We start from the raw sequence: 27,597 nt of genomic DNA, 5'->3' as shown, positions 1-27,597 counted from the left end.
ATTTCTGAAGAAGGGTCTAGGCCCGAAACGTCAGCCTTCCTGCTCCTATGATGCTGCTTGGCCTGCTGTGTTCATCCAGCTCTACACCTTGTTATCTCGCATTATAGCGAAACTACTTGTCATTAAGGTAGAGAGATGATAAATTATCAAGGTGATGGTGTTAAAACGAGACAGTGAGGAAGATTTTACTGATACAGGACAGTATGGTGGGGTTACATGTAGTGTGACATGAGCCCAAGATCATGTTTGAGGCCGTCTTCATGGGTGTGGAACTTGGCTATCGGTTTCTGCTCTGCAATTCTGCATTGTTGAGTATCTCAAAGGCCACTTTGGAGGACACTTACCCGAAGTTTGGAGACTGAATGTTCTGAATCACTGAAGTGTTCTCCGACTGGGAGGGAATATTCAGCCTCCAAGGCAGCCTTCGAGATGCACAGTAACGCAGAATCGCTGAGCAGAAACTGATAGCCAAGTTCCATACCGGTGAAGACGGCCTCGATCGTGATCTTGGGTTCATGTCATGCGATATGTAACCCCACCATACTGGTCTGTATCTGTAAAATCTTCCTTTCTGTTTTAACACCATCACTTTGATAGCTTATCATTTCTCTACCTTAATTAGTTTGTACAGTTTTGTGAACTTGTAATTTTGGTTAGATCCTTGGCATGCAAGTCTTATACCTATCATGCTATTTCAGCTGTTTGGTTTGTCTCCAGCACCACCTTATTTTTAATTTTTTGTACTTATCTCTCTGCCTCAATTAACTGGAATTTAGGTCATCCCCTTCACTTACTATTCAGCTGTTGACACTTTACTCACACCATCTGACGCTGTTGATCACCTGCAGAGATTTATTATTCAGCCTGTCGGCATTCCACTCACACCATTTGTATGATCTCTTGAACTCTGCCTGTAAATTCTGAGTCTGTGTTTTTCTTCACTTCACTTGATGAAGGGGCAGCACTTCAAAAGCTTGTGATTTCAAATAAACCTATTGGACTATAACTTGGTGCCATGTGATTTCTAACCTCGTTCTGAATAAGCTTGCAGCAACTGTGAAAACCTCCTCTTAATTTCTTCAGAGGAGAAAGGGTCACCAGACTCTAAACGTTAACTTTGTTTTTTCCTTCACAGATGCTGCCAGACCTGCTGAGCTTTTCCAGCAACTTTGTTTTTGTTCCTGATTTACAGCATCCGCAGTCCTTTCGATTTTTGTTTCTATTAATTTCTTCCTCTGACGTATGTACACATTTGCATGTTTTATGCTGTTGTGTTAAACAAAATACTTATGTAGCCACTGAATGCCTGGAATACGAATAACTTCCCAGTTAGCTGCTTTGCAGCTGTATCTATGCTTTATATTGCACCACTACTTTGTGTTTGGAGATTCTTATTCCCTACTCTTACTCAGTTTTTGTTGACGAATCAGCCGCTTTGCTTATGAATATTGCTGTACCATTAGAACTTTTGTAATGGATAGTGTTCATTATTTGCCTGTATGAGAGCAGAGTACTGTCCCAACTGCTTAAGCAGGAGGTTGATGCCTTGCACATTGAGATTTTACCTGAATATAAGATTTCATGGCTGCATAAAAACTAAATGATATATGAGCTAAATTTAAACTGTGATCATAGAAGGCTCCAAACATTTTTTTGCATAGTGGTCTTGACTAGCAACATGAATGCATACGGCAAATCTAACCTAATTGTGGCGCGTTAGCGTTTTCTCTGGTCTGCTGTTTTACAGCACTTCTTATCAAGGTAAAATAATTGGACATGATGAGAAAAGTGGTGATAGATTAACTTGTTGAAATGTGTTCAACGGGGTTATCTTTCTGAACAAACCTGCTGAGGTGCAGACTCCAAAGGCAGAATTAGCTCAGAAAAAGGAACAGGGTTTGGCATGGATGAAACCTTACTGGTATCTATCTGATGACGAGCACAGTTTCTGTTGATGTAAGGGATGTCATGTGCAACACATATCCTGTCTGTATAGACACTTGGATCTGCCAAGCCATCCTTTTCTTTCTCTATCATTCAAGTTTTTTTCCTGTTTGTCTTGTGTATAAGGATATTTGGCTTCTGCCTTCTTGTTCTTCTCTACTCTCACTGCCTGTCCCTCGAGGCTGTAGGTCACATTAACTTGCCTCATATGCCTTGCATGCATTGACAAGCAATACATGCACAGTGCTCGGAAGTGCAGCGGTGGAATTTGTGATAGGTGTGGTTGATTTGGCAGTGTACAAAATTTGATTTTAGATAAGAGATGGAATGCAGCTGGTTTTTTCATATACTAAGGGCAAGAACAGGCTGCCTATTGACGCAAGTGTTAACAATAATATGCTTTATATGGTGCAAATGGACTTCTATCTCACCGGAGTAAAACCTAGACCAATGGCAAACTTACTTCCACAAATATGACTGATCAAAAAAGACACTTATTGTACCATTATTTCAGTTTTTGTCTTGTTCCACAGCGAATATGTTGATGTTGTCTATGAAAACCACCAATAATGTGTCTATGCATGCAGAGTTCTTGATTAGCAAGCTATGAATTGCTTTAATACTGTGCAGAATTCCTGATTGTTGAAACAATATATTGAGCAATAACAAAAATGCCTTCTGAAATGGCCCAATAATTCAGTCAATTGTACCAAACTGCTACAGAAAAATCAAAAAGAAACTGGTTTGACTCAGGCATCTGAAGCGACATTGGTACACTCGGTCCTGTCGACCCCTAATTCCTCCTGGGGGCTTGTGCCAAATTGGAGAGTTGTCCCACAGACAAGTGAAACAACAGCCTGACAGCGTTTCTAACCAAATCATTACAGCTAACTTCTGAGATGGATCATGACAATCCCTGGATCAATCTTGTCCCAAGGGCAGGACAGATCTAGCAGAGGCAATGGTACACTGTCAGGAAAGTGTTGCCTTGAGAGTCTTCACCTTGACTGTAGACCACATGAAGTCTCGCAGCATCATTTCAAATGTGGGGAAGGAAACCTCCTGCTGATTAGTGCCTGGAACCCTCCTTCAGTATAAGTCAGTACTTGACATTGGACGCGGCATGGAGGAATCGCTGAGGGTAACTACAGGGCAAGAATGTACTCTGGGTGATGACTTCAATGTCCGTCATCCAGAGTGGCCTCATAATGCACAACAGACTGAACTCATGAATCTTAAAGGGCATAGTTGTAGCCTGGGTCAGCAGTAGGTGGTGAAGGTACCAATAAGGGGAAAAACCTGCTTGAACTTGTCCTCGCCAATCTACTGCTGCAGGTGCCTTTGTCCATGACAGCACAACTAAGAGTGACCACCGCACACAGGTTGTATGAAGATGCAATCCTGGCTTCACCCTGAGCATACCTCCATCATATTTTGTGTTACCACCATTGTGTTTGATGGGATAATCCAGAATTGATCTGCCACCTCAAAACTGGGGGAGGCATGAAGCGCTATGGGCCACCAACAGCAGTAGGATTGTATTTAATCACATTCTGTAACCTCGTGGTCTGACGTTTCCTTCACTCTGCTGTGACCATAAAGCTAAAAGATCGATCAAAAACAGAAATTGCTGAAGAAACTCAGCAGTGTTTATGGGAAGAAAGCAGAGAGAATTTTTTGAGAGCAGTGACTTTTCATTATTTACTCTGATAATCAGGCAAGGGGCAGTCCTGATTCAATGCAGACATGCATGGAGCATTACTAAAATGAGTTGTCAACCTAGTAATACTACAAACACAAAACAAAATGCATGCCAAATGTGGAGGGAGAGGGAGATAGGCAAGTAATAAACAAAGCTGAACAATCCCATGACTATTAGGTCAGATTTAAGCTCTGCAGCCTTTATCATTGAATTGTGAATGGTGGTGAATATTTGTGTAACTAATAGGAGGAGGGTGGTGCACATGTATCCCCACCATTAATGATGAGGGAGTACATCACATAAGTGCAAAGGTAAACGCTTGAAGCATTTGTAATCATCTTCTGCCAGAAGTACCAATTGGACAACTTATTTCAACCACCTCTTGAGGTCCCCAACATCGCAGATGCTGGTTGCCAGCCAATGTGATTCACTCCATCTGATACAAGAAACAACTGAAGACCATGGACATTACACAGGACAAAGCACCTCAATTGATTGACTTAAGCATTCACTCACTTCACCACTGCTGCCCTTGTGCATCAGTGTGTACCATCGATAAGGTGTACTGCAGCAACTTGCCAAGGTTCCTTTGACAGCACCTTCCAAACCCACAATTCTTTCACCTGGAAGGTCAAGGACACGAGATGCAAGGGAACGTCACCACCTGCAAGTTGCTTACCATGCCAAAAGCCCCCAGACTTGGAACTATATCGCTGTTCCTTCACTGTCATTGGGTCAAAGTCCCAAACTGTCTTGCCCAGGAGTCCTGTGGGTGTAATGGAAAGATTCTTGGCAGTGTGGAAGAGGAGAGGGATCTTGGGGTTCATGTCCACAGTTCCCTGAAAGCTGCCACCCATGTGGATAGAATTGTTAAGAAGGCGTATGATGTGTTAGCTTTCATTAATAAAGGGATTGAGTTCAAGAGCCGAGAAGTTATGCTCCAGCTATTCAAAACCCTGGTTCGGCCACATCTGGAGTATTTTGTCCAGTTCTGGTCACCTCGTTACAGGAAAGATGTGGAAGTGTTGGAAAAAGTGCAGAGGAGATTTACCAGGATGTTGCCTGGAATGGAGGGAAGGTCTTAGGAGGGAAGGTCTTAGGAGGAAAGGTTGAGAGAGCTAGGGCTTTTCTCTTTAGAACGACGAAGGACGAGAGGTGACTTGATAGAGGTGTACAAAATGATCAGAGATATAGATAGTGTGGACAGCCAGCGACTTTTTCCTAGGTTGGAGGTAGCTATTACAAGGGGGCATTGTTTTAAAATGAGTGGTAGGGGCGTGGAATGCATTGCCGGAGACGGTAGTGGAGTCGACCTCATTAGGGGTATTTAAGTGGTTATTAGACAGGCATACGGATTATAGTATAAGGTAGGGGTGGAGGTGAGATAGACCTTAGGTTTAGGGTAAAAGTTTGGCACAACTTTGTGGGCCGAGGGGCCTGTACTGTGCTGTATTCTTCTATGTTCTATGTTCTAAATGGGCTCCAACTTGTTAAGAAGATGGCTGATCACTACCTTTCAGGCAAAGTTAAGGATGGGCAACAAATGCTGGCTTTGCCCATGACACCCATGTCCAATGAAAGGTAAAAAGCACCCTTAATGAATCTTAAATATTTACAAGTAGTACTGGAGGGAAAAAATACGAAGATGACATCAGAGGGTTGATTGGAGAAAGAAATTTTGGGGAAGAAAGGCCTGGTGATTTTGGGGTGAAAGTTCATAGCATTGGGCCATGGTTACGGAAAACATTGCCAACAGTGTTGGGAATGAAATGTGATGAGATGCGTAAGAAGCCAGAACTAGAAAAATTCAGTTTTTTGTGTAACAGTAGAGATTATAGATTGGATAATATGTGGAGCAGAACAGCTGTGAAAAGCTTTCAAGGCAAAGGTAATTTGAATGGTTAACTGGGTCTTGTGAGAGAGGTGCAGCAGTAGAATTTTGGATGAACTGAAATTTGCAAAGTCTGAATGATGAAACATGACCAGTAGAACATTTTAAGAGTTGAATCTAGAAATGGGAGGCAATAATGTAGCAGTATTATCAGACTGTTAATCCATAAATCCAGGTAATATTCTGGGAACCCGAGTTTGAATCCCACCATGTCAAATTTCATCTGAGAGAAGGAATTTCTCCACATCTGAAATCTTAAACTGGTGCTTCATTATTTTGAGATTATTCCCTGTGGCCCTAGATTCTCCCACGGGGAAGCATCCTCTTAGCATTTACCCTATTAAGCCTCTTAAGAATCCTATATGTTTCAATGATATCATCTCTTCTAAATTCCAATGAGCAGAGTCGCAACCTGTCTAACCTTTACTCAGAAGACAGTTCCTCCATACCAGAATAATCTTTGAACCTTCTCTAAAATAAGGGGACAAAACTTAATTGAGCCGAAACTACAACAAAGTCATACTATCCAGATGTGGTCTTGCCAGCACTTTGTACAGTTACAGTAGGACTTCCTCACCCATATACTACAACCCCTTTGAAATAAGAGCCAGCATTTCATTAGCCTGAACATAAAAGAAATATTTGAACACCCAAGTCTGAAGTTGTTTGACAACGCTGGAGCAATGGAGGGGTTGTGAGTGCTGGTGGCTAGGTACAGCTGGGTACCATCAGCAGCAGCTGGAAGATAATTTTTTTTTTTGGAATGATGTCAAGTAACAATATAAAGTTGAGGAAGAAGAATGGACCAATGGCAGATGTGTAGAGATTCCAAAGGTAACAATGCAAAGGTGGAAAGTTTATGCTGTTGATGATCCGGTTGCAAACGACTAGATCAGAGGAAGCTACCGAGGTTAGACTTGATAAATTGTAGCCAACCACAACAATGGCTACAGAGTGGTTTAAGAGAGTGGAAAAGGCTCATGTCACAGGTGATGTGGATTACATCTGTAACAGGTTTGGAAACCTGATTAAAGAAATACAAAGTTGTAGGGAACATTGGCACAGATTTGAAAGCTGACAACATGCTCAAAAAATTTAGAGAAGAGTGGGAGTTTGGATTGTGTGGTTGTTTCCAAGGTCAGAGTGAAAAGAGTTGGATTTTGAGCTCCTTCTGAGTCTCATCTCTCAGATCCATCATTCTACTGCAATTTCAATTGACTTATTCAACAGCTGCCTTGTCCTATCTCTTGATGAGTACACCCCATTTATCAAATCTCACAGACATTCATTCATGTTCAGCTCAGTAGATCCTTCTGCATTCTTAAATGTGAAGGCTGGAGGCAAAAGCGATGGGGCACTTGGCACCTAGCCTTTCTGGCTATTGTCCTAGTGTCAGTTCTGATTTCGGTCCCCCAACTTTTCCTCTTTACGTTGAAGTATTATTCCATTATCATCCTGGAGGATAAACACGTTTTCCATCCTTTTGAAAGAGCAAGGTTCAAAATGTATGGGATTAATGCAGAATATTAGGTTTGAAGTTACTTTTCAGCAAGACATTTTTCTTTCGACCAGAGAAAACAACTAGTTTGCAAACACAATGTTAACCCCTTTTTAATGGTGTGAATCTGCTAATAAGAATTATACACACCTCAAAAACAGTACTGTCCTCGCACAGAATTGTACATTGCTAGCTCTGAGTAAAACCACAACCAGATAAAGGAACACTTGGCCTCAAGTCTTAATATCTTACTAGGCGCAGTATCCTGACAAAGTGTAATGAATAGCAATTAGCATTAGCTCTAGCTCTAGCTTTCAAGAAGATGTTCGAAATAATGTTTCTTAGAAATTGAATGTGCACCCTCACAGTAGGTCATTCTTTCACCAAATATGAGTTGATGATTGGATATGGTCTGTTATTGATTGAAGAAACTTTTTATGTAACTATTAATTCTACAGCCCCAAAAATGCATTAGAAATTTTCAATATTTAAAGTTACTTGAGAATTGTTCCTTCTACCCTCACCTCTGAACCACTTGTGACAAAATCATGAATTTCTTTGAATCCAAAACTGGGCTATCCACTGACTCAATTTTTTTTCCTTGCTGTAAATGCCACCAATGACAAACCTGCAAAGAACTGTATTACATCCTATAGAAATACAGTTCAAAATGAATTTTCCAGCTGATATCCTTGACAAAGGAGCAAAATAATTGCATGACTGGATACATCAATCAATTCAAGAAGATGTGGTACCTCTTAGTTATTTTACTAGTGCACTATGATTTTGCTGAAAAGCCAGGCATAATGCTGTGTTTCATTTTACTCATTCATGAGATATGGATGTCGCTGGCTAGGCTAGTGTTTATTTCTTTTCGTAAACTGCTATCCTTGTTAAGTCTGTGGAGATTAATTTATTGTGAGGTTTAATTCTGCCTTTTCCCACAATTTTTCATCAACACCAGAGCTGAATCAATGATCTCTCAGAATTTTTTCATCCTTTCATTTCAGTGGAGGCAATGGTTTAGTGGTATTATCGCTGGATTGTTAATCCAGAGACCCAGGTAACGTTCTGGGGACCTGGGTTCAAATCCCGCTATGGCAGATGGTGGAATTTGAATTCAATATAATATAATGATGACTGGATTCCATTGCATTCAGGAAAAACCCATCTGGTTCAGAAGGTCCTTGAGGGAAGGAAACTGCCATCTTTACCTGGTCTGGCCTACCCGTGACTCCAGACCCACAGCAATGTGTTTGATTCATAACTGCCCTCTGGGGCAATTAGGGAAGGACAATAGATGCTTGCCTAATCAGCGACATCCTCATCCTGTGAATGGAAAAAAAATTAAGTTGCAGAATGCTTTCTTTTGGCCTAGTGAGTGAACCAACTATAGTAATGGATGAGTTACAGGCTGTAACCGAACCAAGGATTTTGGGTATTATGATAAAAGTACTTTGTAAATGCCCTTTGAACTAGAGCTGTGTTACAGCCTTGAAATGGCTGCCTCAGACACTTGCGTGTTTGGACACCTTTTGTTAATGATTAAACCCGTCACTTACTGGTTTTCTCACAATCTGTGATAAGACCTTGCATTGTTGGTGTGGGAAACTTGAAATACATGTAGATCCTTGCCTGTCTTGTGCATCACCGTCCCCAGCTTGCCATACCTAAATCTCCACTGCTAATTTTTATAATCCAAGGTTTCAACACAAACAATTTTGCTTAATGCTCCATACCTATGTTCCAGTCATTCTTTGAGATTTTATTTTAATTTTTGACATTTTTAAACTATCAATAAGTCACATCGTTGTTCTCTTTTCACCTGGCCATGCCTTGTGTCTCCTTATTGCATCCCACCAAACCCCTAAATATGAATGCCATCTTATCCTCAACTCCACAATTATTTAAATAATGAGTTTCCTGCTATTTTTGTCCAATCTTTTCATAATTTTAAGTAAAATTAATTTCCCTTAATTTCATTTTCTCAAAACAGTAGTCCCAATATTTTAAGTCATAGGGTTATACAGCTCGGAAACAAACCCCTTGGTCCAACTTGGCCATGCTCCCCAAATATTCTAAATTGATCGAGGCCCATTTGTCAGCATTGGGCCCATATCCCTCTCAACCTTTCCTTTTCATGTACCCATCCACATGTCTTTTAAATGTTGTAATTGTATCTACCTGCATCACTTCCTCTGGCAGTTCATTCCATACATGCACTACTTTCTGTGTGAAAATTTTGCCCCTCAGGTCCCTTTTAAATCTTTCCTCTCTTACGTTAAATCTAGTTTTGGTCTCCCCCACCTTAGGAAAAAGACCTGTCCATGCCCCTCATGATTTTATAAAACTCTATGAAGTCACCCCTCAGCCTCCGATACTCCAGGGAGAAAATCCCCAGCCTATTCAGCCTCTCCCTGTAAAATCCTCCAATCCCGGCAACATCCTGGTAATTCTTTTCTGATTTTTTTCAAGTTTAACAACATCTCTCCTGTAGCAAGGAGAGCAGAATTTAACGCAGTATTCTGAAAGTGACCTCATCAATGTCCAGTACAGCTGCAAAATGACATCCCAGATCCTATACTCAATGCAATGACCAATGAAGGCAAATGTACCAGTTGCCTTCTCCACCACCCTGTCTACCTGCGACTCCATTTCAAGGAACTATGTACCTGCACCCCTTGGTCTCTTTGTTTGGCAACAGTCCCTAGGGCCCTATCGTAAGTCGTGCCCTGATTTGTCCTACCAAAATGCAGCACCTCTCAATGATCTAAGCTAAACACCGTCTGCCACTCAATAAAAACCGGAAGAACTGCGGATGCTGTAAATCAGGAACAAGAACAAAGTTGCTGGAAAAGCAAAGCAGGGCTAGCAGCATCTGTGAAGGAAAAACCGAGTTAACGTTTCGGGTCTGGAAGGGTCACCGGAAGGAAGTTTTTTTCCTTCACAGATGCTGCCAGACCTGCTGAGCTTTTCCAGCAACTTTGTCTTGTACCATCTAGCACTCCTCGGCCAATTGGCCCATGTGATCCAGTTACTGCTGTACTCTGAGGCAAGCTTCTTTACTGTTCATTACACCACCAATCTTTAGTCTCTGCACTTTTTTTATATTGCAGGTTCATCGGGTTGTTACCTGATGTAATTTCCTATTGTATCCATTTGCTTCTTGCAGTGTGAAGCTTGTTTTCAATCTCCCCTGCTCATCATCCCTCTAGAGCTTAACACCAATTTTCACATAATTTCAGTGTCTGGTAGTACAGAACTTGAGCATGCTGAAAATAACACATTTTGTCGATATTATTTGTCTTTTATTAATCAGCGCACTTGCAAGAATACCAATGTAAATGGGAACTACCTTTTATACTGTATGAGAATTAGGACGCTATTTGGAAGATCCTGGGCCACACTAGCTGTCCACAGAAATAATCAAGGGTTGTGAGGCTATTCAATGAAGAAATGACTACTGTTGTTCTCTACAACAGATTGGCAATTGATGCTTTTCCCAACAGAATTGACATCAAGCAAAGTTGCATGCTTGTACTTTCTCCAACTTTAAAGCTACCATCCCATTTAGGGTCCAAATTGAGTACAGATTTCATTGAAGGCTCTTCAACCTCCAAAGGCTGAAAAGAACAAGACTTGTGCATGACCATAGTAGACCTCCAGTATGTGGATGACTCTGTTATCCTGTCCTGAAGAACTGTTTGAATAAGTCTGTTGAGTCCTTGGATTGCATCTGAATCCTGATAAGATAAGATAATGGTTCTTCTGCCAAAACCAAGATGGAGTTACGCCATTCAGCGCTGCTCATGGTAAATTCTAGATTTTACCTGGATGGAATGTTGCACAAGTGAGATCACGTTCCAGGAAGTGCAGACAGACAACCTGAGTGGTGTATTTGCTTACATGGCAATTGCAGTGGGCAGGCTACAACATTAGAATCCTGACCATTTTCTTTGTGCTGTTTCTATTCTCAGCTGATGAATAGGTTATGATCGCAGGGTTGTCAGTACAAATGTTTCTGAAATTCCTTGAGCCCCTGCTTGAAATAGATTGATTTTGACCTCAGTAGCTGGGAAGAATGCATTAGACCAATGGTTCCTAAATGTTTCAGTATCAAGGCACATTTCAATGAGACAAACAATTCCATGTCACACTTTCTGTGCATGCTCATAGCAAATGTTTGGTCCTGTGCATGCATGGTGCATAACCAAAGAAATTTTCTTTGTCCTACACACACGTGGTGATGAATTTCAGCAGATACTGACTTCAAAAATACACATTAAGGCTCTGAAGGAGATCAGAAGCACAGACACTGCCTCGATGCTCACTCGGGTCCAGCAGCGCTGCTGCCTGAAAATCCCATGGTACGCTTCTCTCCTTGCCGTGGCACACTGGTTAAAAACTACTGCTGTCGACTGTCAAAGCTAAGTAACCTAATTTTACAAAGTTGTGGCTGGCTTTGAAACCAGGCAGTGATGAAGGCTAAAGCCACACGAATAAGAAGAAAGTCAAGGTATGCAACCCATCATTAACCCCAGACTGACCAGCAGGTTGACTAATTAATGGTTGACTGCCGATGTCTGATGCAGATTCTGTTTTTTTTTAAAAAGTGCTGTTTCTCGATATCCTTTTACTTTCTCTCTTCCACCACCTCTGCCTTTCACAAATTTACTCCAATTGCTTACAACCTCTCTGTTTCTTTTATCTTTCTTTTTCGCTTGCTCCTTTGTCCTTACCCTGGGAATCTGTGGTAAACATCTTCCTTCTGAGGCATCAGTGAGAAAGAACTAGGCCCAAATCAGAATGGTGAGAGATTGGTGGAGAATTTGAAGCCTCTGGCATTCCTTTGATATTACTGCATTCATCTACCTTAGTGGTAGAAGTTAGAGTTAGGTATTGTTGAAAGAATCTAATGCTTCCTGTAACTCTTTCATTTTTGATGGAAGAGTAGATATTGAATCCAGGGTTGCAGATCATGCACATAGTTGGTACTAACTTCTCAAAAGCTGCTGCAACTGCACCCAGCCAGATTACTGTTCCAATCACATGAGTGAAGCCCTGTAGATGGTACAGCGTTTGAGGGGTTGGAGGTATTCCATTCATCATGGTCTCTGGCTTGTTCTTGCTGCCACTGTATTGGTGTGTTGGTCCAGTTCAGCTTCAGTCCAATTAAGAGTAACCCTTAAGATGATTTTTAAAAAAAAATTTAACTTATTTTTCTAATCAGAGATTTTATTATACACCTCTGGTGCAGATGGGGCTTGAACCCGGGCTCTCGGTCCAGGGCTGAGGTCACTACCACTGCGCCACATGATGCTGTTAAAAGTGATGACTAGAATTTCTCTTGTTTGAGATGGTCATTACCTGGCAGTTATATGGCATGAATGTTACCTGCTGACTTTTCAATTAGCCTTTCTCTAGTGCACTTTGAACATTTTGTAATGTTAAAAGCACTGTAAAAGTGTAAATTACACTGTTGTATTTACCTACTGCTGAATACTGGCATCATACCACTGCTCCCTATCAACATTTGGATATGTGCCGTAGCATTGGGCTGAATTAGCAAATTAGAATTCAACTGAATTTCAAATTAAAGTGCTACAAATAAGCAATAACACCTGTGAGGAGCAAAGGCAGATTAACAGGCTGGTTAAGGTGAAACAACATTTTAAAACTGAAGTTTATGATTCAACCGATACCTGGGGATCGAGTCACATCCTGTGGTTATGATCAAACACTCACGGTTGTGGCCAAGATCTGCCACCTCCTTGATTTCTACTTGCTGTAACTGCTGATGACACTTACTAGATTGCAGAACTATTTCAATATTTGCACGTCGGAGCAGGGACTCTGGTAACAGAATCAAAATGCACGAAGCTGTTGCCCTCACTAGCCCCCTATATGAATTCAGTCGTTTGTTAACTTGCCGAGTTGGTTTTCTGTGGTGTGCAGCTGTTTTGTTACCCTTCTAGGCAACACAGTCAGTGTGACCTCTAATGGAAGCATTGGTGTTCTGCTTCCTTCCAGATTTATATGATCCTCTGGTGTGATGGCCTTGTCGCTTCCGGTTCTGTTGTTTTAGCAGCAGTCTGTATATGGGTGTATTTTGATATGTTTGTTAATGGAATCCCCTGTTGAGAACCAGGCTTCCAAAAATACCCCTGCATTTCTGGTGTTTGCTTGTAGTAGTACGGTCACTTTGTCCCAGTCGATCTGATGGCCCTCATTGTCTGTGTGTATTGAGGCAAGTGAATATTGGTCATGTCTTTTTACTTTGTGTAATTGAGGGCCATCAGTTCAACTGGGACAAAGTGACCATACTGGAACAAGCAAACACCAGACACGCAAGGGAATTTTTGGAAGCCTGGTTCTCAACAGGGGATTCCATTAACAAACACATAGAAGTAGACCCCATATACAGACCGCTGCTAAAACAACAGAACAGGAAGCAACAAGACCATCACACCAGAGGATCATATACATCTGGAAGGAAGCAGAACACCAATGCTTCAATCAGAGGTCGCACTGATGACGTTGCCTAGAAGGCTAACGAAATGTTTGCACACCACAGAACAACTGGCTCGGCGAGCTAAAGAGCAACTGCATCCACAACCCAAGCTACAAATTTTCGCTAAGACACTATATGATTTGGAATTCAGACTGAAATGACCTGCCTACTTCCCCTTGCAATCCCGACTGTATATCATTGTCATCAAGTGATAGGAATTGGCGCGTAAGAGTGCCCTCAAGTGTAACAATATATCTAGGATTGAGGTCACAATCAAAAGCGTCTAGATACTTTGGTGTGGCCATGCTCATGTACTTGATTAGAAAACTTTCAGTTATAAGGTGAGCTGTAGTCAAGATATTTTGCAGTGGGCAGCCAAAATACTTTAAATATGCACTAAAGGCTACTGAAATTTTGCTGTTTTAGCCCCAAAACCTAAGAATGCACAGCTACTGAGAATCTACAGTGCAAGATTTATGTTGAGTGAGACTACAAGGTTGGAGGATCTGACTGAAGCATCTGGCATGTGGACACACTTGCCTATATGTTTCACCGGATTTTGTGTGATTTGTGTAGCTTGGGACCTAAGGGGCAACTTTTTCACACAGGGTGGTGCGTGTATGGAATGAGCAGCCAGAGGAACTGGTAGAGGCTGGTACAGTTACGACATTTAAAAGATATCTGGACGGGTACATGAATAAGAAAGGTTTAGAGGGATATGAGCCAAATGCTGGTAAACGGGATTAGATTAATTTGTGATATCTGTTCAGCCTGGATGAGTTGGACCAAAGGGTCTGTTTCCATGTTGTACATCTCTGACTCTATGTATATGTGCTCCCAATATTGGGCTCAATTCTTTTTAGTCTGCTCATAATAGTGGATATTAATCTATTTATTCAACAGAAACCCCATTGTTTTGGAGGCCAAACAGCTTGCTTGTCTAAGCCTTTCATTATTTATCCAGAAAAATACCCAATTTTAAAATAATAATGTGAGATTTTCACTCACTGCTGCTATGCAGTATTTGCTTAACATAGTAACAAATAATGGTTCGATGCATCTTGGTTTTGCAAATTTTTTTTCTGTTCCATTTGAATGTATTTGGAATGATGTCACTAGCTACTAGACCCTTGAAACAATCTATTCCGCACTCTCATTTCCTGACCTCTGCCTTGCTCTCCTCTTCCTTTTCAATAATTTCATGTTATCTGAAAGAGTTTCCTGTGCTCCTTTGTGCAATTAATCTGCAACTTTATAAAGCAATTTCTAAAAACCAGGAACCATGGTCTCCAGGTCTCTGTAGAAGTCAAATTTTCACTGATCAGAAAGAAATGATCTGATTGGAGATTATACACAACAAGAGTTAATATAAAGAAACATGAGAAACGAAGCTGAAAAGGAAAATCCGTATTGATTCCAGACAGCAGTTAACTTGGGCTGTGAGCCAAGATGCAGTTGGCTACAAATAGTTTTCAGACACGCACTTACACCATCAGCCTCCATATGGAGGTAAGCTTCAATATAAACGAAGAACCTATCAGTACTGTATGTTTTGCCTATGAACTGACGTGGCACCCAGGCTGTTCAAATGGTTGTTGCAATATTCTATTCTTTCATTTTACACGATTAAGAGTGCAGGAGTTTAAAATAAACATAAGAAAACATACAGTTTATACCAAGGACATGGAAAATTATACAAAATTTGAGTTGGCGAACAATAGGAACACAGGATTTTACACTTAAATCTGTAATTATATACAGTGAGGGCAATGGAACTTGTGTTTCAATGAGATAATGTTGATGACTATTAGAATAACTGATGCCATTGACTTCCTAATTATTGGCATTTGACATTTGTAAAGATGAGAACGTTTTCCATTCTCCTGGGCCACTGCATTGCTGGACAGTGTAACAGCAGCATAACTACTATTAACTACACTGCTTTGTTAGCCAGGGATTGCTTCTAATTCAGGTTTTAGCTTGGACTCTCAGATTTATTGATTTGTCTCCTCGAGTAGTATCAGTGCTGTAATAATAGTTGAACCTTGGAGCTTTTATTTTGTTTGATTCCTCAATTACTCTTAGTCACCTTACTGTATCTCCGTTAATACAGCAAGCAAAGAAAATTGATAGATTTTAAAATCTATATTCATGGAATTTTTGGATAACAAAACAATAAAAATATACTTATGAAGTACATTCTGTAATTTTGTTACTTTCTGAGCATTGTAATAGAAGAGTCTGAAAAGATATTTGGCTTTTTTGCTTTAGAAAAAAGAATTAATGTTTTCTTATACCAGGCAGGCGTCCAAGTTTTATAGATCATGAACAAGGTCGGACTGTGAAATCCCATAATTTGGCTCTTTGAAACGCGGGCAGGTCTTTTTTGCATTTGTTATTAATGTTACATTTAGTTTATAGAGTCGTGCAGCATGCAAAGAATCCTTCGGTGCAACTTGTCCATGTCGACAAGTTTCCCAAACAACCTAATCCCACGTGCCTGTGTTTGGCCCATATCCTGTAAACCTTGTTCTATTCTTGTACCTATCCAAGTGTCTTTTTAAATGTTGTAACTGTACCTGTATCTACCACTTCCTCTTGCAGTTCATTCCACACACAAACCACCCTCTAGGTGAAAATGTTGCCCCTCAGGGCTTTTTAAAATCTCTCTCTCTCTCTCTCTCTCTCTCTCTCTCTCTCTCTCTCTCTCTCTCGCTCTCTCGCTCTCTCTCTCTCTCGCTCTCTCGCTCTCTCTCTCTCCTCTCACCTTAAAAATATGCCACCTTGTTTTGAACACACTCACCCTGGGGAAGAGACCTTTGCTGTTCATCTTATCTATGCCCCTCATCATTTTATACACCTCCTATAGGGTCACCCCTCTGCCTTACTCAGTTAATTTTAAGCCTATCTTCATGTGAGCAACAATCTCTTTTATTACACAGTCAAATTGATATTATGCCACAGTGACTTTATAAGGTGTAGTGAGCAGACATTAGTTTGTGCTTGTGGTATGCATGTTGGGAATGAAGTTTCCTTAATTGTGAAAGATTATTGATAATCACTTTGTATGGAAAAACTAAAAGTCAGTTTGGGAAATTAGAAAACAATAAATCCTGTATCAAAGGACAACAAGCATATCTCTCTCATTCATCATTTTGCATGACTTTCAGTGAAGAGGCATGCGAATAGAGAATCACACTGTGCTTGCTTAAGTGAAATAGATCCTTTTATTACATAGGCTAATTATTAATATTTATTTAACTAAATCCTGCTGAATGTGAGTCTTATGGACTCCAGTATTGGACTTGAATAGTCAGTAGTTGGTGTTGTCTTTGAAAAAGGATTGATGATTTTGTGAGGTTGTTAAATATAACTTGTGTTCAATGTCTTTTGTCATGTGTTTTTCACTACTGATGTGTCAATTCTACTTGGCTCTTGGCACATCTACTTTTCTCTGTTTCCAGTTATGTGCCTGTTTCACCCCGTGACCCGCTTGCATATTTCTAAGCCTTAATCTTCTGCCTCTGTTTATCTTGTTCATTATGAAAATATAATTGCTTCCATATTTATAATCTGTGTTGTTTAGACATGTTCTACTTTGCTGTTTTTTTTCTAATGGCCTTTAATTACTGTTGCAAAATTAGATTTTTAAGGTCTACCAGAATTTTAGTAAAACTAACTACAAGCTTTTGATGGTTTATCTGTACAGTATGCTGTAGTTTTGCAGACACCTTGCTGAATAAGTATTATTTCCTGAATTATGCTATGAGTGTGTTTGAATTGCGGTATGTACTAGCTCTGAATATTTGAGATGGCTCACCCACAAACTTGGCTTTTATTCAGCTCTTCAAATCATAGACAAACGGGGAGTGACAGGTAGGTTAAGTTTGATGTTTGGTTTATTATGAATCTCGGCCATTGTGGCATGAAGGCCATCCAGTTGGCCACAGTGTATTTTTGGGTTCTGGCGATGTGTTACAGTTCATTCAGGGAGTCTAAGTTGTAACAGCCACTGTTACAGGCATACTCTAGTCTGGAGCTATCTATGGATAAGATAGTGTCTCCCAACATTCTTCCATCACATAGTTAACTAGGAATTTCTCCTGTTTGACTGCATTACGAAAGCACCTTCCTTGCCCATCAAGTTCTAGAATAGGAATTGAACTGGAATTCTGGGTTATAGGCAAGGTCACAAAGCACTGAAACTCGAGTTCATTTGGGCTAGAACCTACGAGGGCAAAATATATTGGGCACAATTTTAAAGTGCGTTTATGAACAGAGAACTTTAGTGTATATATACACAAATCATTTGAAGCTGATGTGCCAAGCGGAGATGGTTGTTACAAAGGTGTATGGAATCCTTAGCTTTATAAAGTGGAGTGAAGAGTACAAAAGCAAGCCATACTGAGCATTAATGTAACTTGGGTAGTTCAACCTCAGCTAAAGTATTATGTCAAATTCATGGCTGCCTGTTAGATTGCTATCTGAAAATGCACCCCACCCCCCCCCCCCCTCGCAACTCGGACTTCCGTTAGTTAGCCAGTCCTCTATCCGTGCTAATAAATATTTTTAACTAACATATTCAGATGTGATATGACCACTCTTTGGAGGCTGCAAAATCCTTTTAACTATGCTAAGATAATAACCCCAATACCATAGGATCTTGATGAAGTATCCTTATGTGCAGTACCCTATTTGACCATCGTTTGCCAAATATATAGCATGTAGCCTCCCTTTATGTATCCTACTTGTAACCTCCTCAAAGAATTGTAATTATTTTATCAGACATGAGTTCTCTTCATGTCATTCTGACTCTGATTATTTTATATATTTCTAAATGCTTTGTTATTACATTTTTTATAATACACACTAACATTTTCTGAATAATAGATGATATTAAGCTGACTGACCTACAGTTACCTATTTTCTGTCTCCTTTTTGAATAAGGGTGTTACACTGGCAGTTTTCCAGTCCTCTGGGATGTTTCCAGAATCTGAGAATTATTGGAGGATTGCTATGGATGGGTACACTATCTCTGTAGCTACTTCCTTTAATATCCTAGAATGCAGCTAATCAGATCCACACATTTCCTTTGTGTATGCACTGTACATTAAGTTTGTAGTAAGTTCAGTCACTGTAATTGCAACTTCTGCTGTAATCAGCATTGGTTTAATTGCGGCAATCTTGCTTCTGAGATAGAAGGCTACGTGTTCAAGTGCCACTTAAACCTGAGGCTCAGCTCTTTAGATGAGACTTAGAATTAGAACAAATCAAATGATAAATGGAACAACTTGAAGAAAACAAGTGGAATTTACTGGGCTCCCAACCAACATTTATGCCTCATCAGCATTGCTTTTAAAAAATAATACAATTAACTGGTCTCATTATGTCCAAATTGGCTGAGGGGCTATCTGCAATTCAAAAGTGAATGCACAGCAGAAGAACATCTCATTTCAAACACTTCAAGATGTCCTGAGGCAATGAAAGATTTCAAGGATTTAAAGGAAGTTTATTCTTTCAATATGTACAATGATCACTGAAACATTACCTATTGAAAATTTTATCATACTTGTCTATATCCAATAAACAATCCGGTTTCCTTCAGTCAACCATGCTTTGTATCAAGTGTGCTGCTGAGTCAACAATCGTCCTTATTTATGTGTGTATTCAGCCAACTATTATTTCATCCAAATATGTGTATATTTTATCCTTACTCTAACTCCCCACAGCCCTGAGTCTATTCGTTTCTGCATCTGTTTGTTCAATGTATCACTTCAAATCTGGTGGTGTCTGTTTCCATCTCTACAGTATCTTTTGCAGAATATTCTGTCACTTTCAAACCACTAAGTCATTGCTGTCAACAAAATTCCAGAACACCCAAAGGAGGAAGGTTTTAACTGGTATCTCAGGAAACAGGTTATGCGCTTTGACATTTAGTTCCTCTCTTTACCTTTAGTTCAAAATCTTTAGTAGAAGTCCTAGTATTTGAGGCTTACGCACATCCCAGGTTTTGGTGCAGCATTTAATATCCAGACTATAGACATTCTAACAGGGCGTATAAGAAATTCCAGGGGGCATTTAACTGGTTGGTAGTACTCTCATTTAGGACTAATGCAGAGTTCTGCTGCTGTGGTTTGTAAGTTGCATAATGAAAATTAACCACTTCCTTGCACAATTATGTGGAAATACTGCCAGTCACTGTGCAGAAACAGTAAGAATCAGAAGAGTGGAAGATAGTTAGCAGAGGTGAAGAGCATCTGTGAATATTCTTCATGAAACTAGATCAGATATTTAGCCAATATTTCGAAGACTGGATTTGACTACACGGAAATGCTCTGTTACTGTATGTAAAATTGTTACAAGTAAGATGATGCCTATAGCTGATTTGATTGGTGAGAGATATTGTACAGGTAGGTCCGCTATAATACATGTTCCATTATCACAAATTGGCTGTAACATGATTGATGAATAGTGGATGCTGCTTGAATAATGTGAACTTTCTGCTGCACAGATGTAGCGATTTCCCTATAATGTAATTTTCTGTAACGCGAGATCACACAAGAATGCTATGTTGCATTATAGGATAACTTACATGTATTTGTGTAGTATACTTCATGTTCCTAAATATTTCATCGCTACTGAAGTACTTTTGGAGTCCAGTTCCATTGCTATATCTGAAATAGCCAATTGAACACTGAACTAAATCAGTGGAAAAGAAGGAAATAACTTGTATTTCAGTAGCACTTTTCAAAACCTCACGTAGAATATCTAAAGGCGTTTTAAGAGCTCTCTTGTGGCACAGTGGTAGTGTCCCTACCGCTGGATTGGGGACTGGGTTCAAGCTCCACCAGCTCAAGGTCCACCTGTAAACAGGTTGATGTAATAAATAGTTTAAATAAAAATAAACACTTGAAACTGTTGAATAGTAGTCACTGTTCAAATGTTGATACCCAGAAGTCGTTCTGCATGTAACAAGCTCCTGCAAACAGCAATGAGGTAACTGAATAATCTGTCTTGGGAATATTGATAATTGTTGTTAGAGCATGGGGTGGGGGTTCTTAAAGCAGACATCGTAAATGAGATAATTGGGTGTCAAAGAAACGTAGAAGATAAGAGCAGGAGAAGGCCATTCGGCCCTTCAAGCCTGCTCCACCATCGTGATCATGGCTGATCATCCAATGCAATAGCCTAATCCTGCCTTCTCTCCATAACCTTTGATCCTATTCGACCCAAGTGCTATATCTAGTCGCCTCTTCAGTACATTCAATGTTTTGGCATCAACTGCTTCCTGTGGTAGTGAATTCCACAGGCTCACCACTCTTTGGGTGAAGAAGTGTCTCTTCATCTCTGTCCTAAATCGTCTACCCTGAATCCTCATACTGTGACCCCTGCCTCTGCCTCTGGACACACCCACCATCGGGAGCATCCTCCCTGCATTTATCCTGTCCAGCCCTGTCAGTATTTTAGAAGTCTCTGAGATCCTACTCCTCCAATTTCACCCCCCCCCCCCCCAATTCGTCTGAACTCTAGTAAAAACAATCCCAACTTACTCCATCTCTCCTACGTCAGACCCGCCATCCCCGGAATCAGCCTGGCACTGCACTCCCTCAAGAGCATCCTTCCTCAGAAAAGGATACCAAAACTGCACACAATATTCTAGGTGTGGCCTCACCAAGGCCCTGTATAACTGCAACAACACATCCCTGCTTCTGTACTCAAAACCTCTCGCAAGGAAGGCTAACATACCATTTGCCTTCTTTACCGCCTGCTGCACCTGCATGAGTACCTTCATCTTCATCTGCCAATGATTTGCCCACTCACCCAACCTGTTGAGATCATGCTGAAGGATCTCTGCATCCTTGTCACAGTTCACCCAACCATCAAACTTGGTATCATCTGCAAACTTGGAAATGTTACATTTATTCCCTCATTCAAATCATTAATATATATTGTGAATAGCTGGGGTCCCAGGACCATCCCTGTGGCACCCCTAGTGAATGCCTGCAAATTTGAAAATAACTCATTAATTCCTACTCTTTGTTTCTTCTCTGCCAACCAGTTTTCTATCCATCTTCCCCCAATCCCATGAGCTTTAATCTTGCACATTAATCTCTTATGTGGGACTTTGAAACGTTTTCTGAAAGTCCAAATATACTGCATCAACTAGCTCCACATTGTCAGCTCTACTAGTTACATCTTATAGAATTCCAACAAATTTGTCAAGCATGGTTTCCCCTTCATAAATCCATGTTGACTCTGTCTGATCCTACCACTGCTTTCTAAATGCTCTGCTATAAAATCCTTGACAATGGATTTGAGAATTTTCCCCACACCCGATGTTAGGCTCACCGATCTATAATCTCCTGTTTACTGTCTACTTCCCTTTTTGAATATTGGAGTGACATTCGTCAGCCCCCGATCTGCAGGGACTGTTCCAGAGTCTATAGAATCCTGGAAGATGACTACCAATGCATCCACAATTTCTAGAACTACTTAAGTACTCTGGGGTGTAGGTTATCATGCCCTGGGGATTTATCGGCCTTCAATCCCAACAATTTTCCCAACGCCATTTCTTTACTAATATTGATCTCCCTCAGTTTTTCCCTCTCACTAAATGCTGCATCCTCCAACCATTATGGTATCTGATTTTTGTCCTCTTTTGTGAAGACAGAACCAAAGTATATATTCAGTTCCTCAGCCATTTCTTTGTCCCCTGTTGTTCATCTCCCCATTTCTGTCTGTAGGGGACCTACATTTGTCTTTACCAATCTCTTTCTCTTCACGTACCTATAGAAACTCTTAGCATCAGTATTTATGTTCCCTGCAAGCTTACTTTTGTACTCTATTTTTCCCCTTCTTAATCAATCCCATGGTCCTTCTTTGCTGAATTCTAAACTGTTTCCAGTCCTCAGATCTATTTTTCTTGGCCAATCTGTATGCTTCTTCCTTGGATTGGATACTATCTCATTTCCATGGTAAGCCATGGACTGGCCCTCTTGCCCATTTTGCTTTTGCAACAGACAGAAATAAACAGTTGTTGCAGCTTCCCCATGCGTTCCTTGAATGTTTGCCATTACCAATCCACTGACATCCCTTTAAATAACTCGTCCCAATCTATCAGGGCCAACTCGCATCTCATCCTCGTGGTTTTCCTTATTAAGGTTCAACAACCTCACTCTCCATCTTAGAATTTTTTTTTAAATCATCATGTTATGGTTGCTGTTCCCCAAGGAGTCTTGCACAGCTACATTGGCAATGATCAAAAGCCTGGTTCGGCCATATCTGGAGTATTGTATCCAGTTATGGTCGCCTCATTACAGGAAAGATGTGGAAGTGTTGGAAAAGGTGCAGGGGAGATTTACCAGGATGTTGCCTGGAATGGAAGGAAGGTCTTAACGAGGAAAGGTTGAGAGAGATAGGGCTTTTCTCTTTAGAACGACGAAGGATGAGAGGTGACTTGATAGAGGTGTACAAAATGATCAGAGGTATAGATAGAGTGGATAGCCAGAGACTTTTTCCTAGGGTGGAGGTAGCTATTACGAGGGGACATAGTTTTAAAATGAGTGGAGGTAGATATAGGGGAGATGTCAGAGGTAGGTTCTTTACTCAGAGTGGTAGGGGCGTGGAATGCATTGCTGGAGAGGGTAGTGGAGTCGGCTTCATTAGGGGCATTTAAGTGGCTATTAGACAAGCATATAGATGATAGTATAAGGTAGGGGTGGAGGTTAGATGGACCTTTAGGTTTAGGGTAAAAGTTTGGCACAACATTGTGAGCCGAAGGGCCTGTACTGTGCTGTACTGTTCTATGTTCTATGTTATTATCTTCTCAAGACCCAGTCTAAGATGGCCTGCTCTCTGTTTTGTTCCTGTACATATTGGTCAAGACAAGCATCCCGTATACACTCCAGGAATTCCTCCTCTACGGCATTGTGGCTACTTTGATTTGCCCAATCTATGTACACATTAAAGTCACCCATGATCACTGATATTCCCTTATCACATGCATCTCGAATATCCTATTTAATGCCATTCTTGACGTCACTGCAGTTTGGTGTCTATGTATGACACCGACTAATGTTTTTTGTCCCTTGGTATTTCTCAACTCTACCCATACAGACTCCACATTGTCAGAGTTAATATCCTTCCTCACTATTGTGGCCTATTGGTTGAAAGGAGTAAGCAATGCTTATGTAGTGCCTTTAACTTTAATATTACATATTAAGGTGCTTCACAGATATTACAAAACAAAATATAACAGTGAGTCACAAGCTGTTAATGCAAATTGGTCACAGGGTGGGGTAGCTTCTAGATGAGACTGAGAGACAGCAAAGGAATTCCAGTGCTCAGGGCTTCAAAATGAGCAGTCTGCTAATTTGACCAACTGAAAATTCAGAATAAGAGGACCAAACTGCACCCGAGACTATGGTTTGTTTTGTTATGGTGGATTCTTGAGTTGTTTTGGGGAGATGGAGATACTAGTTTCTTTGTGTTAGAAGATTTTGAATGTAAATGCCCATGGAGTAGGACTATCACACAAATAAACTAGTCTGTAAATATGGGTATTGATTTACTTTGCTCTTTTAGTCACTATTTCTCCAGACTACAAGGTACTTTGAGGCTGATCTCCACAGTATGGTTCATATTTTGCATCTGTGCCCCATTCGGGGAATAGTTTCCTTCCTTTAAAAAATATTGGTGCTGATAATTGGGTTGCGCATTAAATAAGGCTTTAAATAAAGATGTCACAAGAACAGAGGTAGGTGTTTGTGATGAATATTAGAAATGGTTAAGAGTTGGTAAAGAGACTTTGCTAAGTATTTAACTGATTGCAGTTGTTGCTTGCTCAGTAATCGAACAATAAGATTGCACTAGTTCCTGGTTGCTAAATAAACTTCTGGATTGCTGGATGTCTTTTTGCAATGGGGAAGACAAACAAGTTGTTCTTTTTTTATTTCCATCCCTAAAGTCAAGTCCACTCTACTGCACCATGACCTCCACCACCCAGAGGATAAGGAGGCAGATCCCACATCCACCCCCGCTGGAATGGTGATTGAACTCTCTGCTCTTGGCACCAACCCAATCAACACAGACCAAATTTAAATTTTCTTTCCATAGAACAGTTGACTAGGTATCTCTTCCACTCTTATCACCTGCCATGCATTTACGTTGGGAGGATTTACAAGTTGATCTTCAACCTGTCTTCCAGTATCTTGAATACACCGTTCCTTGACCATCAAATCCTGGAGTGATACTGGAGTTTGGAGATATAACCTCAAAGGTACAAATGCCGCTCATTGCTCCACTAAACAAATGACAATATTGTTTGTAAGAGTGGATCTCCTATTCATACCTGAATTGCAATATCTCAGATTGCTGAGTTATTCATTGTAGACCCTCTATTTTAAGTTTCATAGTCATACAGAATAGAAGAGGCCCTTTGGCCCATTGGGTCTGTGCTGACCTATCTACACTAATCACACTTACCAGCACTTGTCCCATAGCATTGAATGTCACGACATTTCAAGCACTCATTCAAGTACATTTTAAAGGTTGTGAGTTTTCCTGTCTCTCCTGTACTCCCAGGCAGTATATTCCAGTTTCCCAAAACCGTTTCCTTAAAAAAACTTTCCCTTACATCCCCTCCAATGCTGCATGTTGTTAAGCTTTGCACAGTGATAGTGCTAGTAGTGGCAGCTTGAATTAGTGAAATGAATTGTTGACAATATTAAATTATTTTGGCTTGAGGGGTTTATTTTTCTCCAGTGGTGTATTGGTATGAATGAGCCTGATATTACTGATAATATTGCTTCGTTATACGGTGTACAAAAATGTGCTAATTGCATACTGGACCAGGTTGTAATTTAGGGATTTCCTGCATATCTGAGCAATCTGTAATGCAGTGAGTTTATAGGTTCTTCAGCACTGTTTCAATTCTTGAGCTTTTGGTCTTGCTCTTGTGAGTCAGTTGTTTTTGATTGAACTTTGTTTCAGCTACCAGCAGGTGATCTTTGGTAACTTGCTTCATAGTCTGAAAGCTGAGAGTTAAAATCCCATGCCACAGCCCTTGAATACATAATCTTAGCTGACCTTTCAAAATAGTATTTAGGTAGGACTCCATTGCCAAAAATGTTGTCTTTCAGATGAGATATTACATCAAGTCCCACCTGTAATCTCAGGTGGGCATAAAAGATCTGTGACATTATTTGAAGAGTAGGATTAGAGTTTTCTGACAGTTTCCTAGTCAATTTTTGCTCTTCAACCAACTTTACTAAAAACAGATTATTGTGTCATTAGATGTTAGTGTGCAAACTGATTGCTGTGTTTTCCTACATTAAAATTGTGATTGTTTGTCGGAAGCACTTCATTGGCTGTAAAAGGATTGAACTCTCTGAAGATTGTGAAAAGAACCATGCAAATGCAATGTTTGTCTTAACCCTTTGAACAGTTTAGCTCTTTCTTGGACCCTTATCGTTTAATAGCTTTTGTTATGATCTGTGTAACTAAGTGGCACACCCCTTGCATTTTGTAGCTGTTAAACAAAATGAATGATCACATTAACTATGCTTAGACCAAGAAATATAACTGAGCGTGGTTTTCAACATTGAAATTATGATAAGTGGGCAGCAGTGCAGTGAGTAATGAGGTGGAAGCACTTATTAAGGTGACGTGTTAACCATATGCTGCTTCTGAGTCTAGACACTGGTTATACATAGAGAAATGTTGGATCTTGCACTTTGTAGATATGTACTTTTTGCTTCAGTAGTTTGCCCCTCCCTATAAAGCCAGATTAATAATAACTGCATTAGTCATCCAGTTGATGTCTACAGCATGGTACTTGATACATCCTCTGCTATTGCTTGTGATTGCTGCTTTTATAGGAGCACAAGTCATAGTGTCAAGCAGGAGCATAAAAGACAGTTTTTTCCTGCATCACACCGGTATGTGAAATTTGTGAACTTATTATGTACTTTATCATTGTGATGCTGTAAATTTAAAATCAATGTTAACTAACAATATGAAAAAGAATTGTACAATGTACGTTGTGGCATCATGTTCAATTTTGGTGCAATCCTGCATTAATACTTTGTACAAAATAGAAGGGATCTTAATGCTTTGGGGCATGTCAGGTTGTATATCAAATGTATATGTCAGAGTATAGAGTGAAGAGTTTGTACACACTGAGAGTGTGGGGTGGAGTTTGGATGGATTAACGGAGCTGGCAGTGTAGGATCGGAATTGAACTATAGGTGATTTTCACACGCAGTGCATTTAGGAGTAGACTCCATGCTACATTCATGTACTGAGTAAACATTGATATTTGCAAGACAATTTGCACCAGCCCAAGTAGTGCTATGTATATGTAATTATTTTAAGAGTGTGTGATAGTCAATGCAAGTGCCACATCCACTTCGGGCGACACGGTGGCACAGTGGTTAGCACTGCTGCCTCACAGCGCCAGGGACCTGGGTTCGATTCCAGCCTCGGGCGACTGTCTGTGTGGAGTTTGCACATTCTCCCCGTGTCTGCGTGGGTTTCCTCCGGGTGCTCCGGTTTCCTCCCACAGTCCAAAGATGTGCAGGTTAGGTGGATTGGCCATGCTAAACTGCCCGTAGTGTTCAGGGAGGTAGAGGGTGTATATTAGGTGGGTCATAGGGGAATGGATCTGGGTGGGATGCTCTGAGGTTCGGTGTGGACTTGTTGGGCCGAAGGGCCTGTTTCCACACTGTAGGGATTCTAATTCTAACATCCAAGCAAATGTATTGAATTTGCAGCTTGAGTGGTGTCTCTCCTGTGTTGTTTAGATATGAGATTCCTTTTGTGGATAGGCTTGGTTTGAACCTCATGTGCTGCAAAGTTAACTGGAATTTTCAGGAAGAGATTGGTTTACATCTAGAGTTTACCTACTGGCTCCCTGAATTTAAAAGAAATGAAATGAGTGTTGTGAACAAGTTATGCAGATGTTGATCTTGCTGAAGCCCATTGAAGTAATGGATTAATCTCTTACTCCTAAATTCTCATACTTCGTGTTTAATCTGCAAAGAATTTGTTAT

At 40.5% G+C, this 27,597-nt stretch overlaps 1 protein-coding gene across 2 annotated transcripts in view; it reads left to right on the top strand.

The window, feature by feature from the left end:
- Nucleotides 1-27,597, top strand: part of LOC109927702 (paxillin-like) — a 151,982-nt gene that overhangs the window by 58,816 nt on the left and 65,569 nt on the right. Inside the window, exon 1 of one of the 2 annotated variants that reach the window (XM_048611554.1) lies at nucleotides 19,775-19,956. The exons of the other annotated variant lie outside the window; for it this stretch is intronic. Within the exon in view, the coding sequence (XP_048467511.1) occupies nucleotides 19,914-19,956 (43 nt within the window). The 5' untranslated portion in view covers nucleotides 19,775-19,913. Of the gene's footprint in view, nucleotides 1-19,774; nucleotides 19,957-27,597 lie in introns of those variants that run through there. 2 annotated transcript variants of the gene reach the window in all.

This window comes from Rhincodon typus, chromosome 24 (genome assembly GCF_021869965.1).
Source record: "Rhincodon typus isolate 14 chromosome 24, sRhiTyp1.1, whole genome shotgun sequence".
Lineage (NCBI taxonomy): Eukaryota > Metazoa > Chordata > Chondrichthyes > Orectolobiformes > Rhincodontidae > Rhincodon > Rhincodon typus.
Note: the sequence above shows the minus strand (reverse complement) of the source record. Positions and strands in the feature narration are given on the sequence as shown.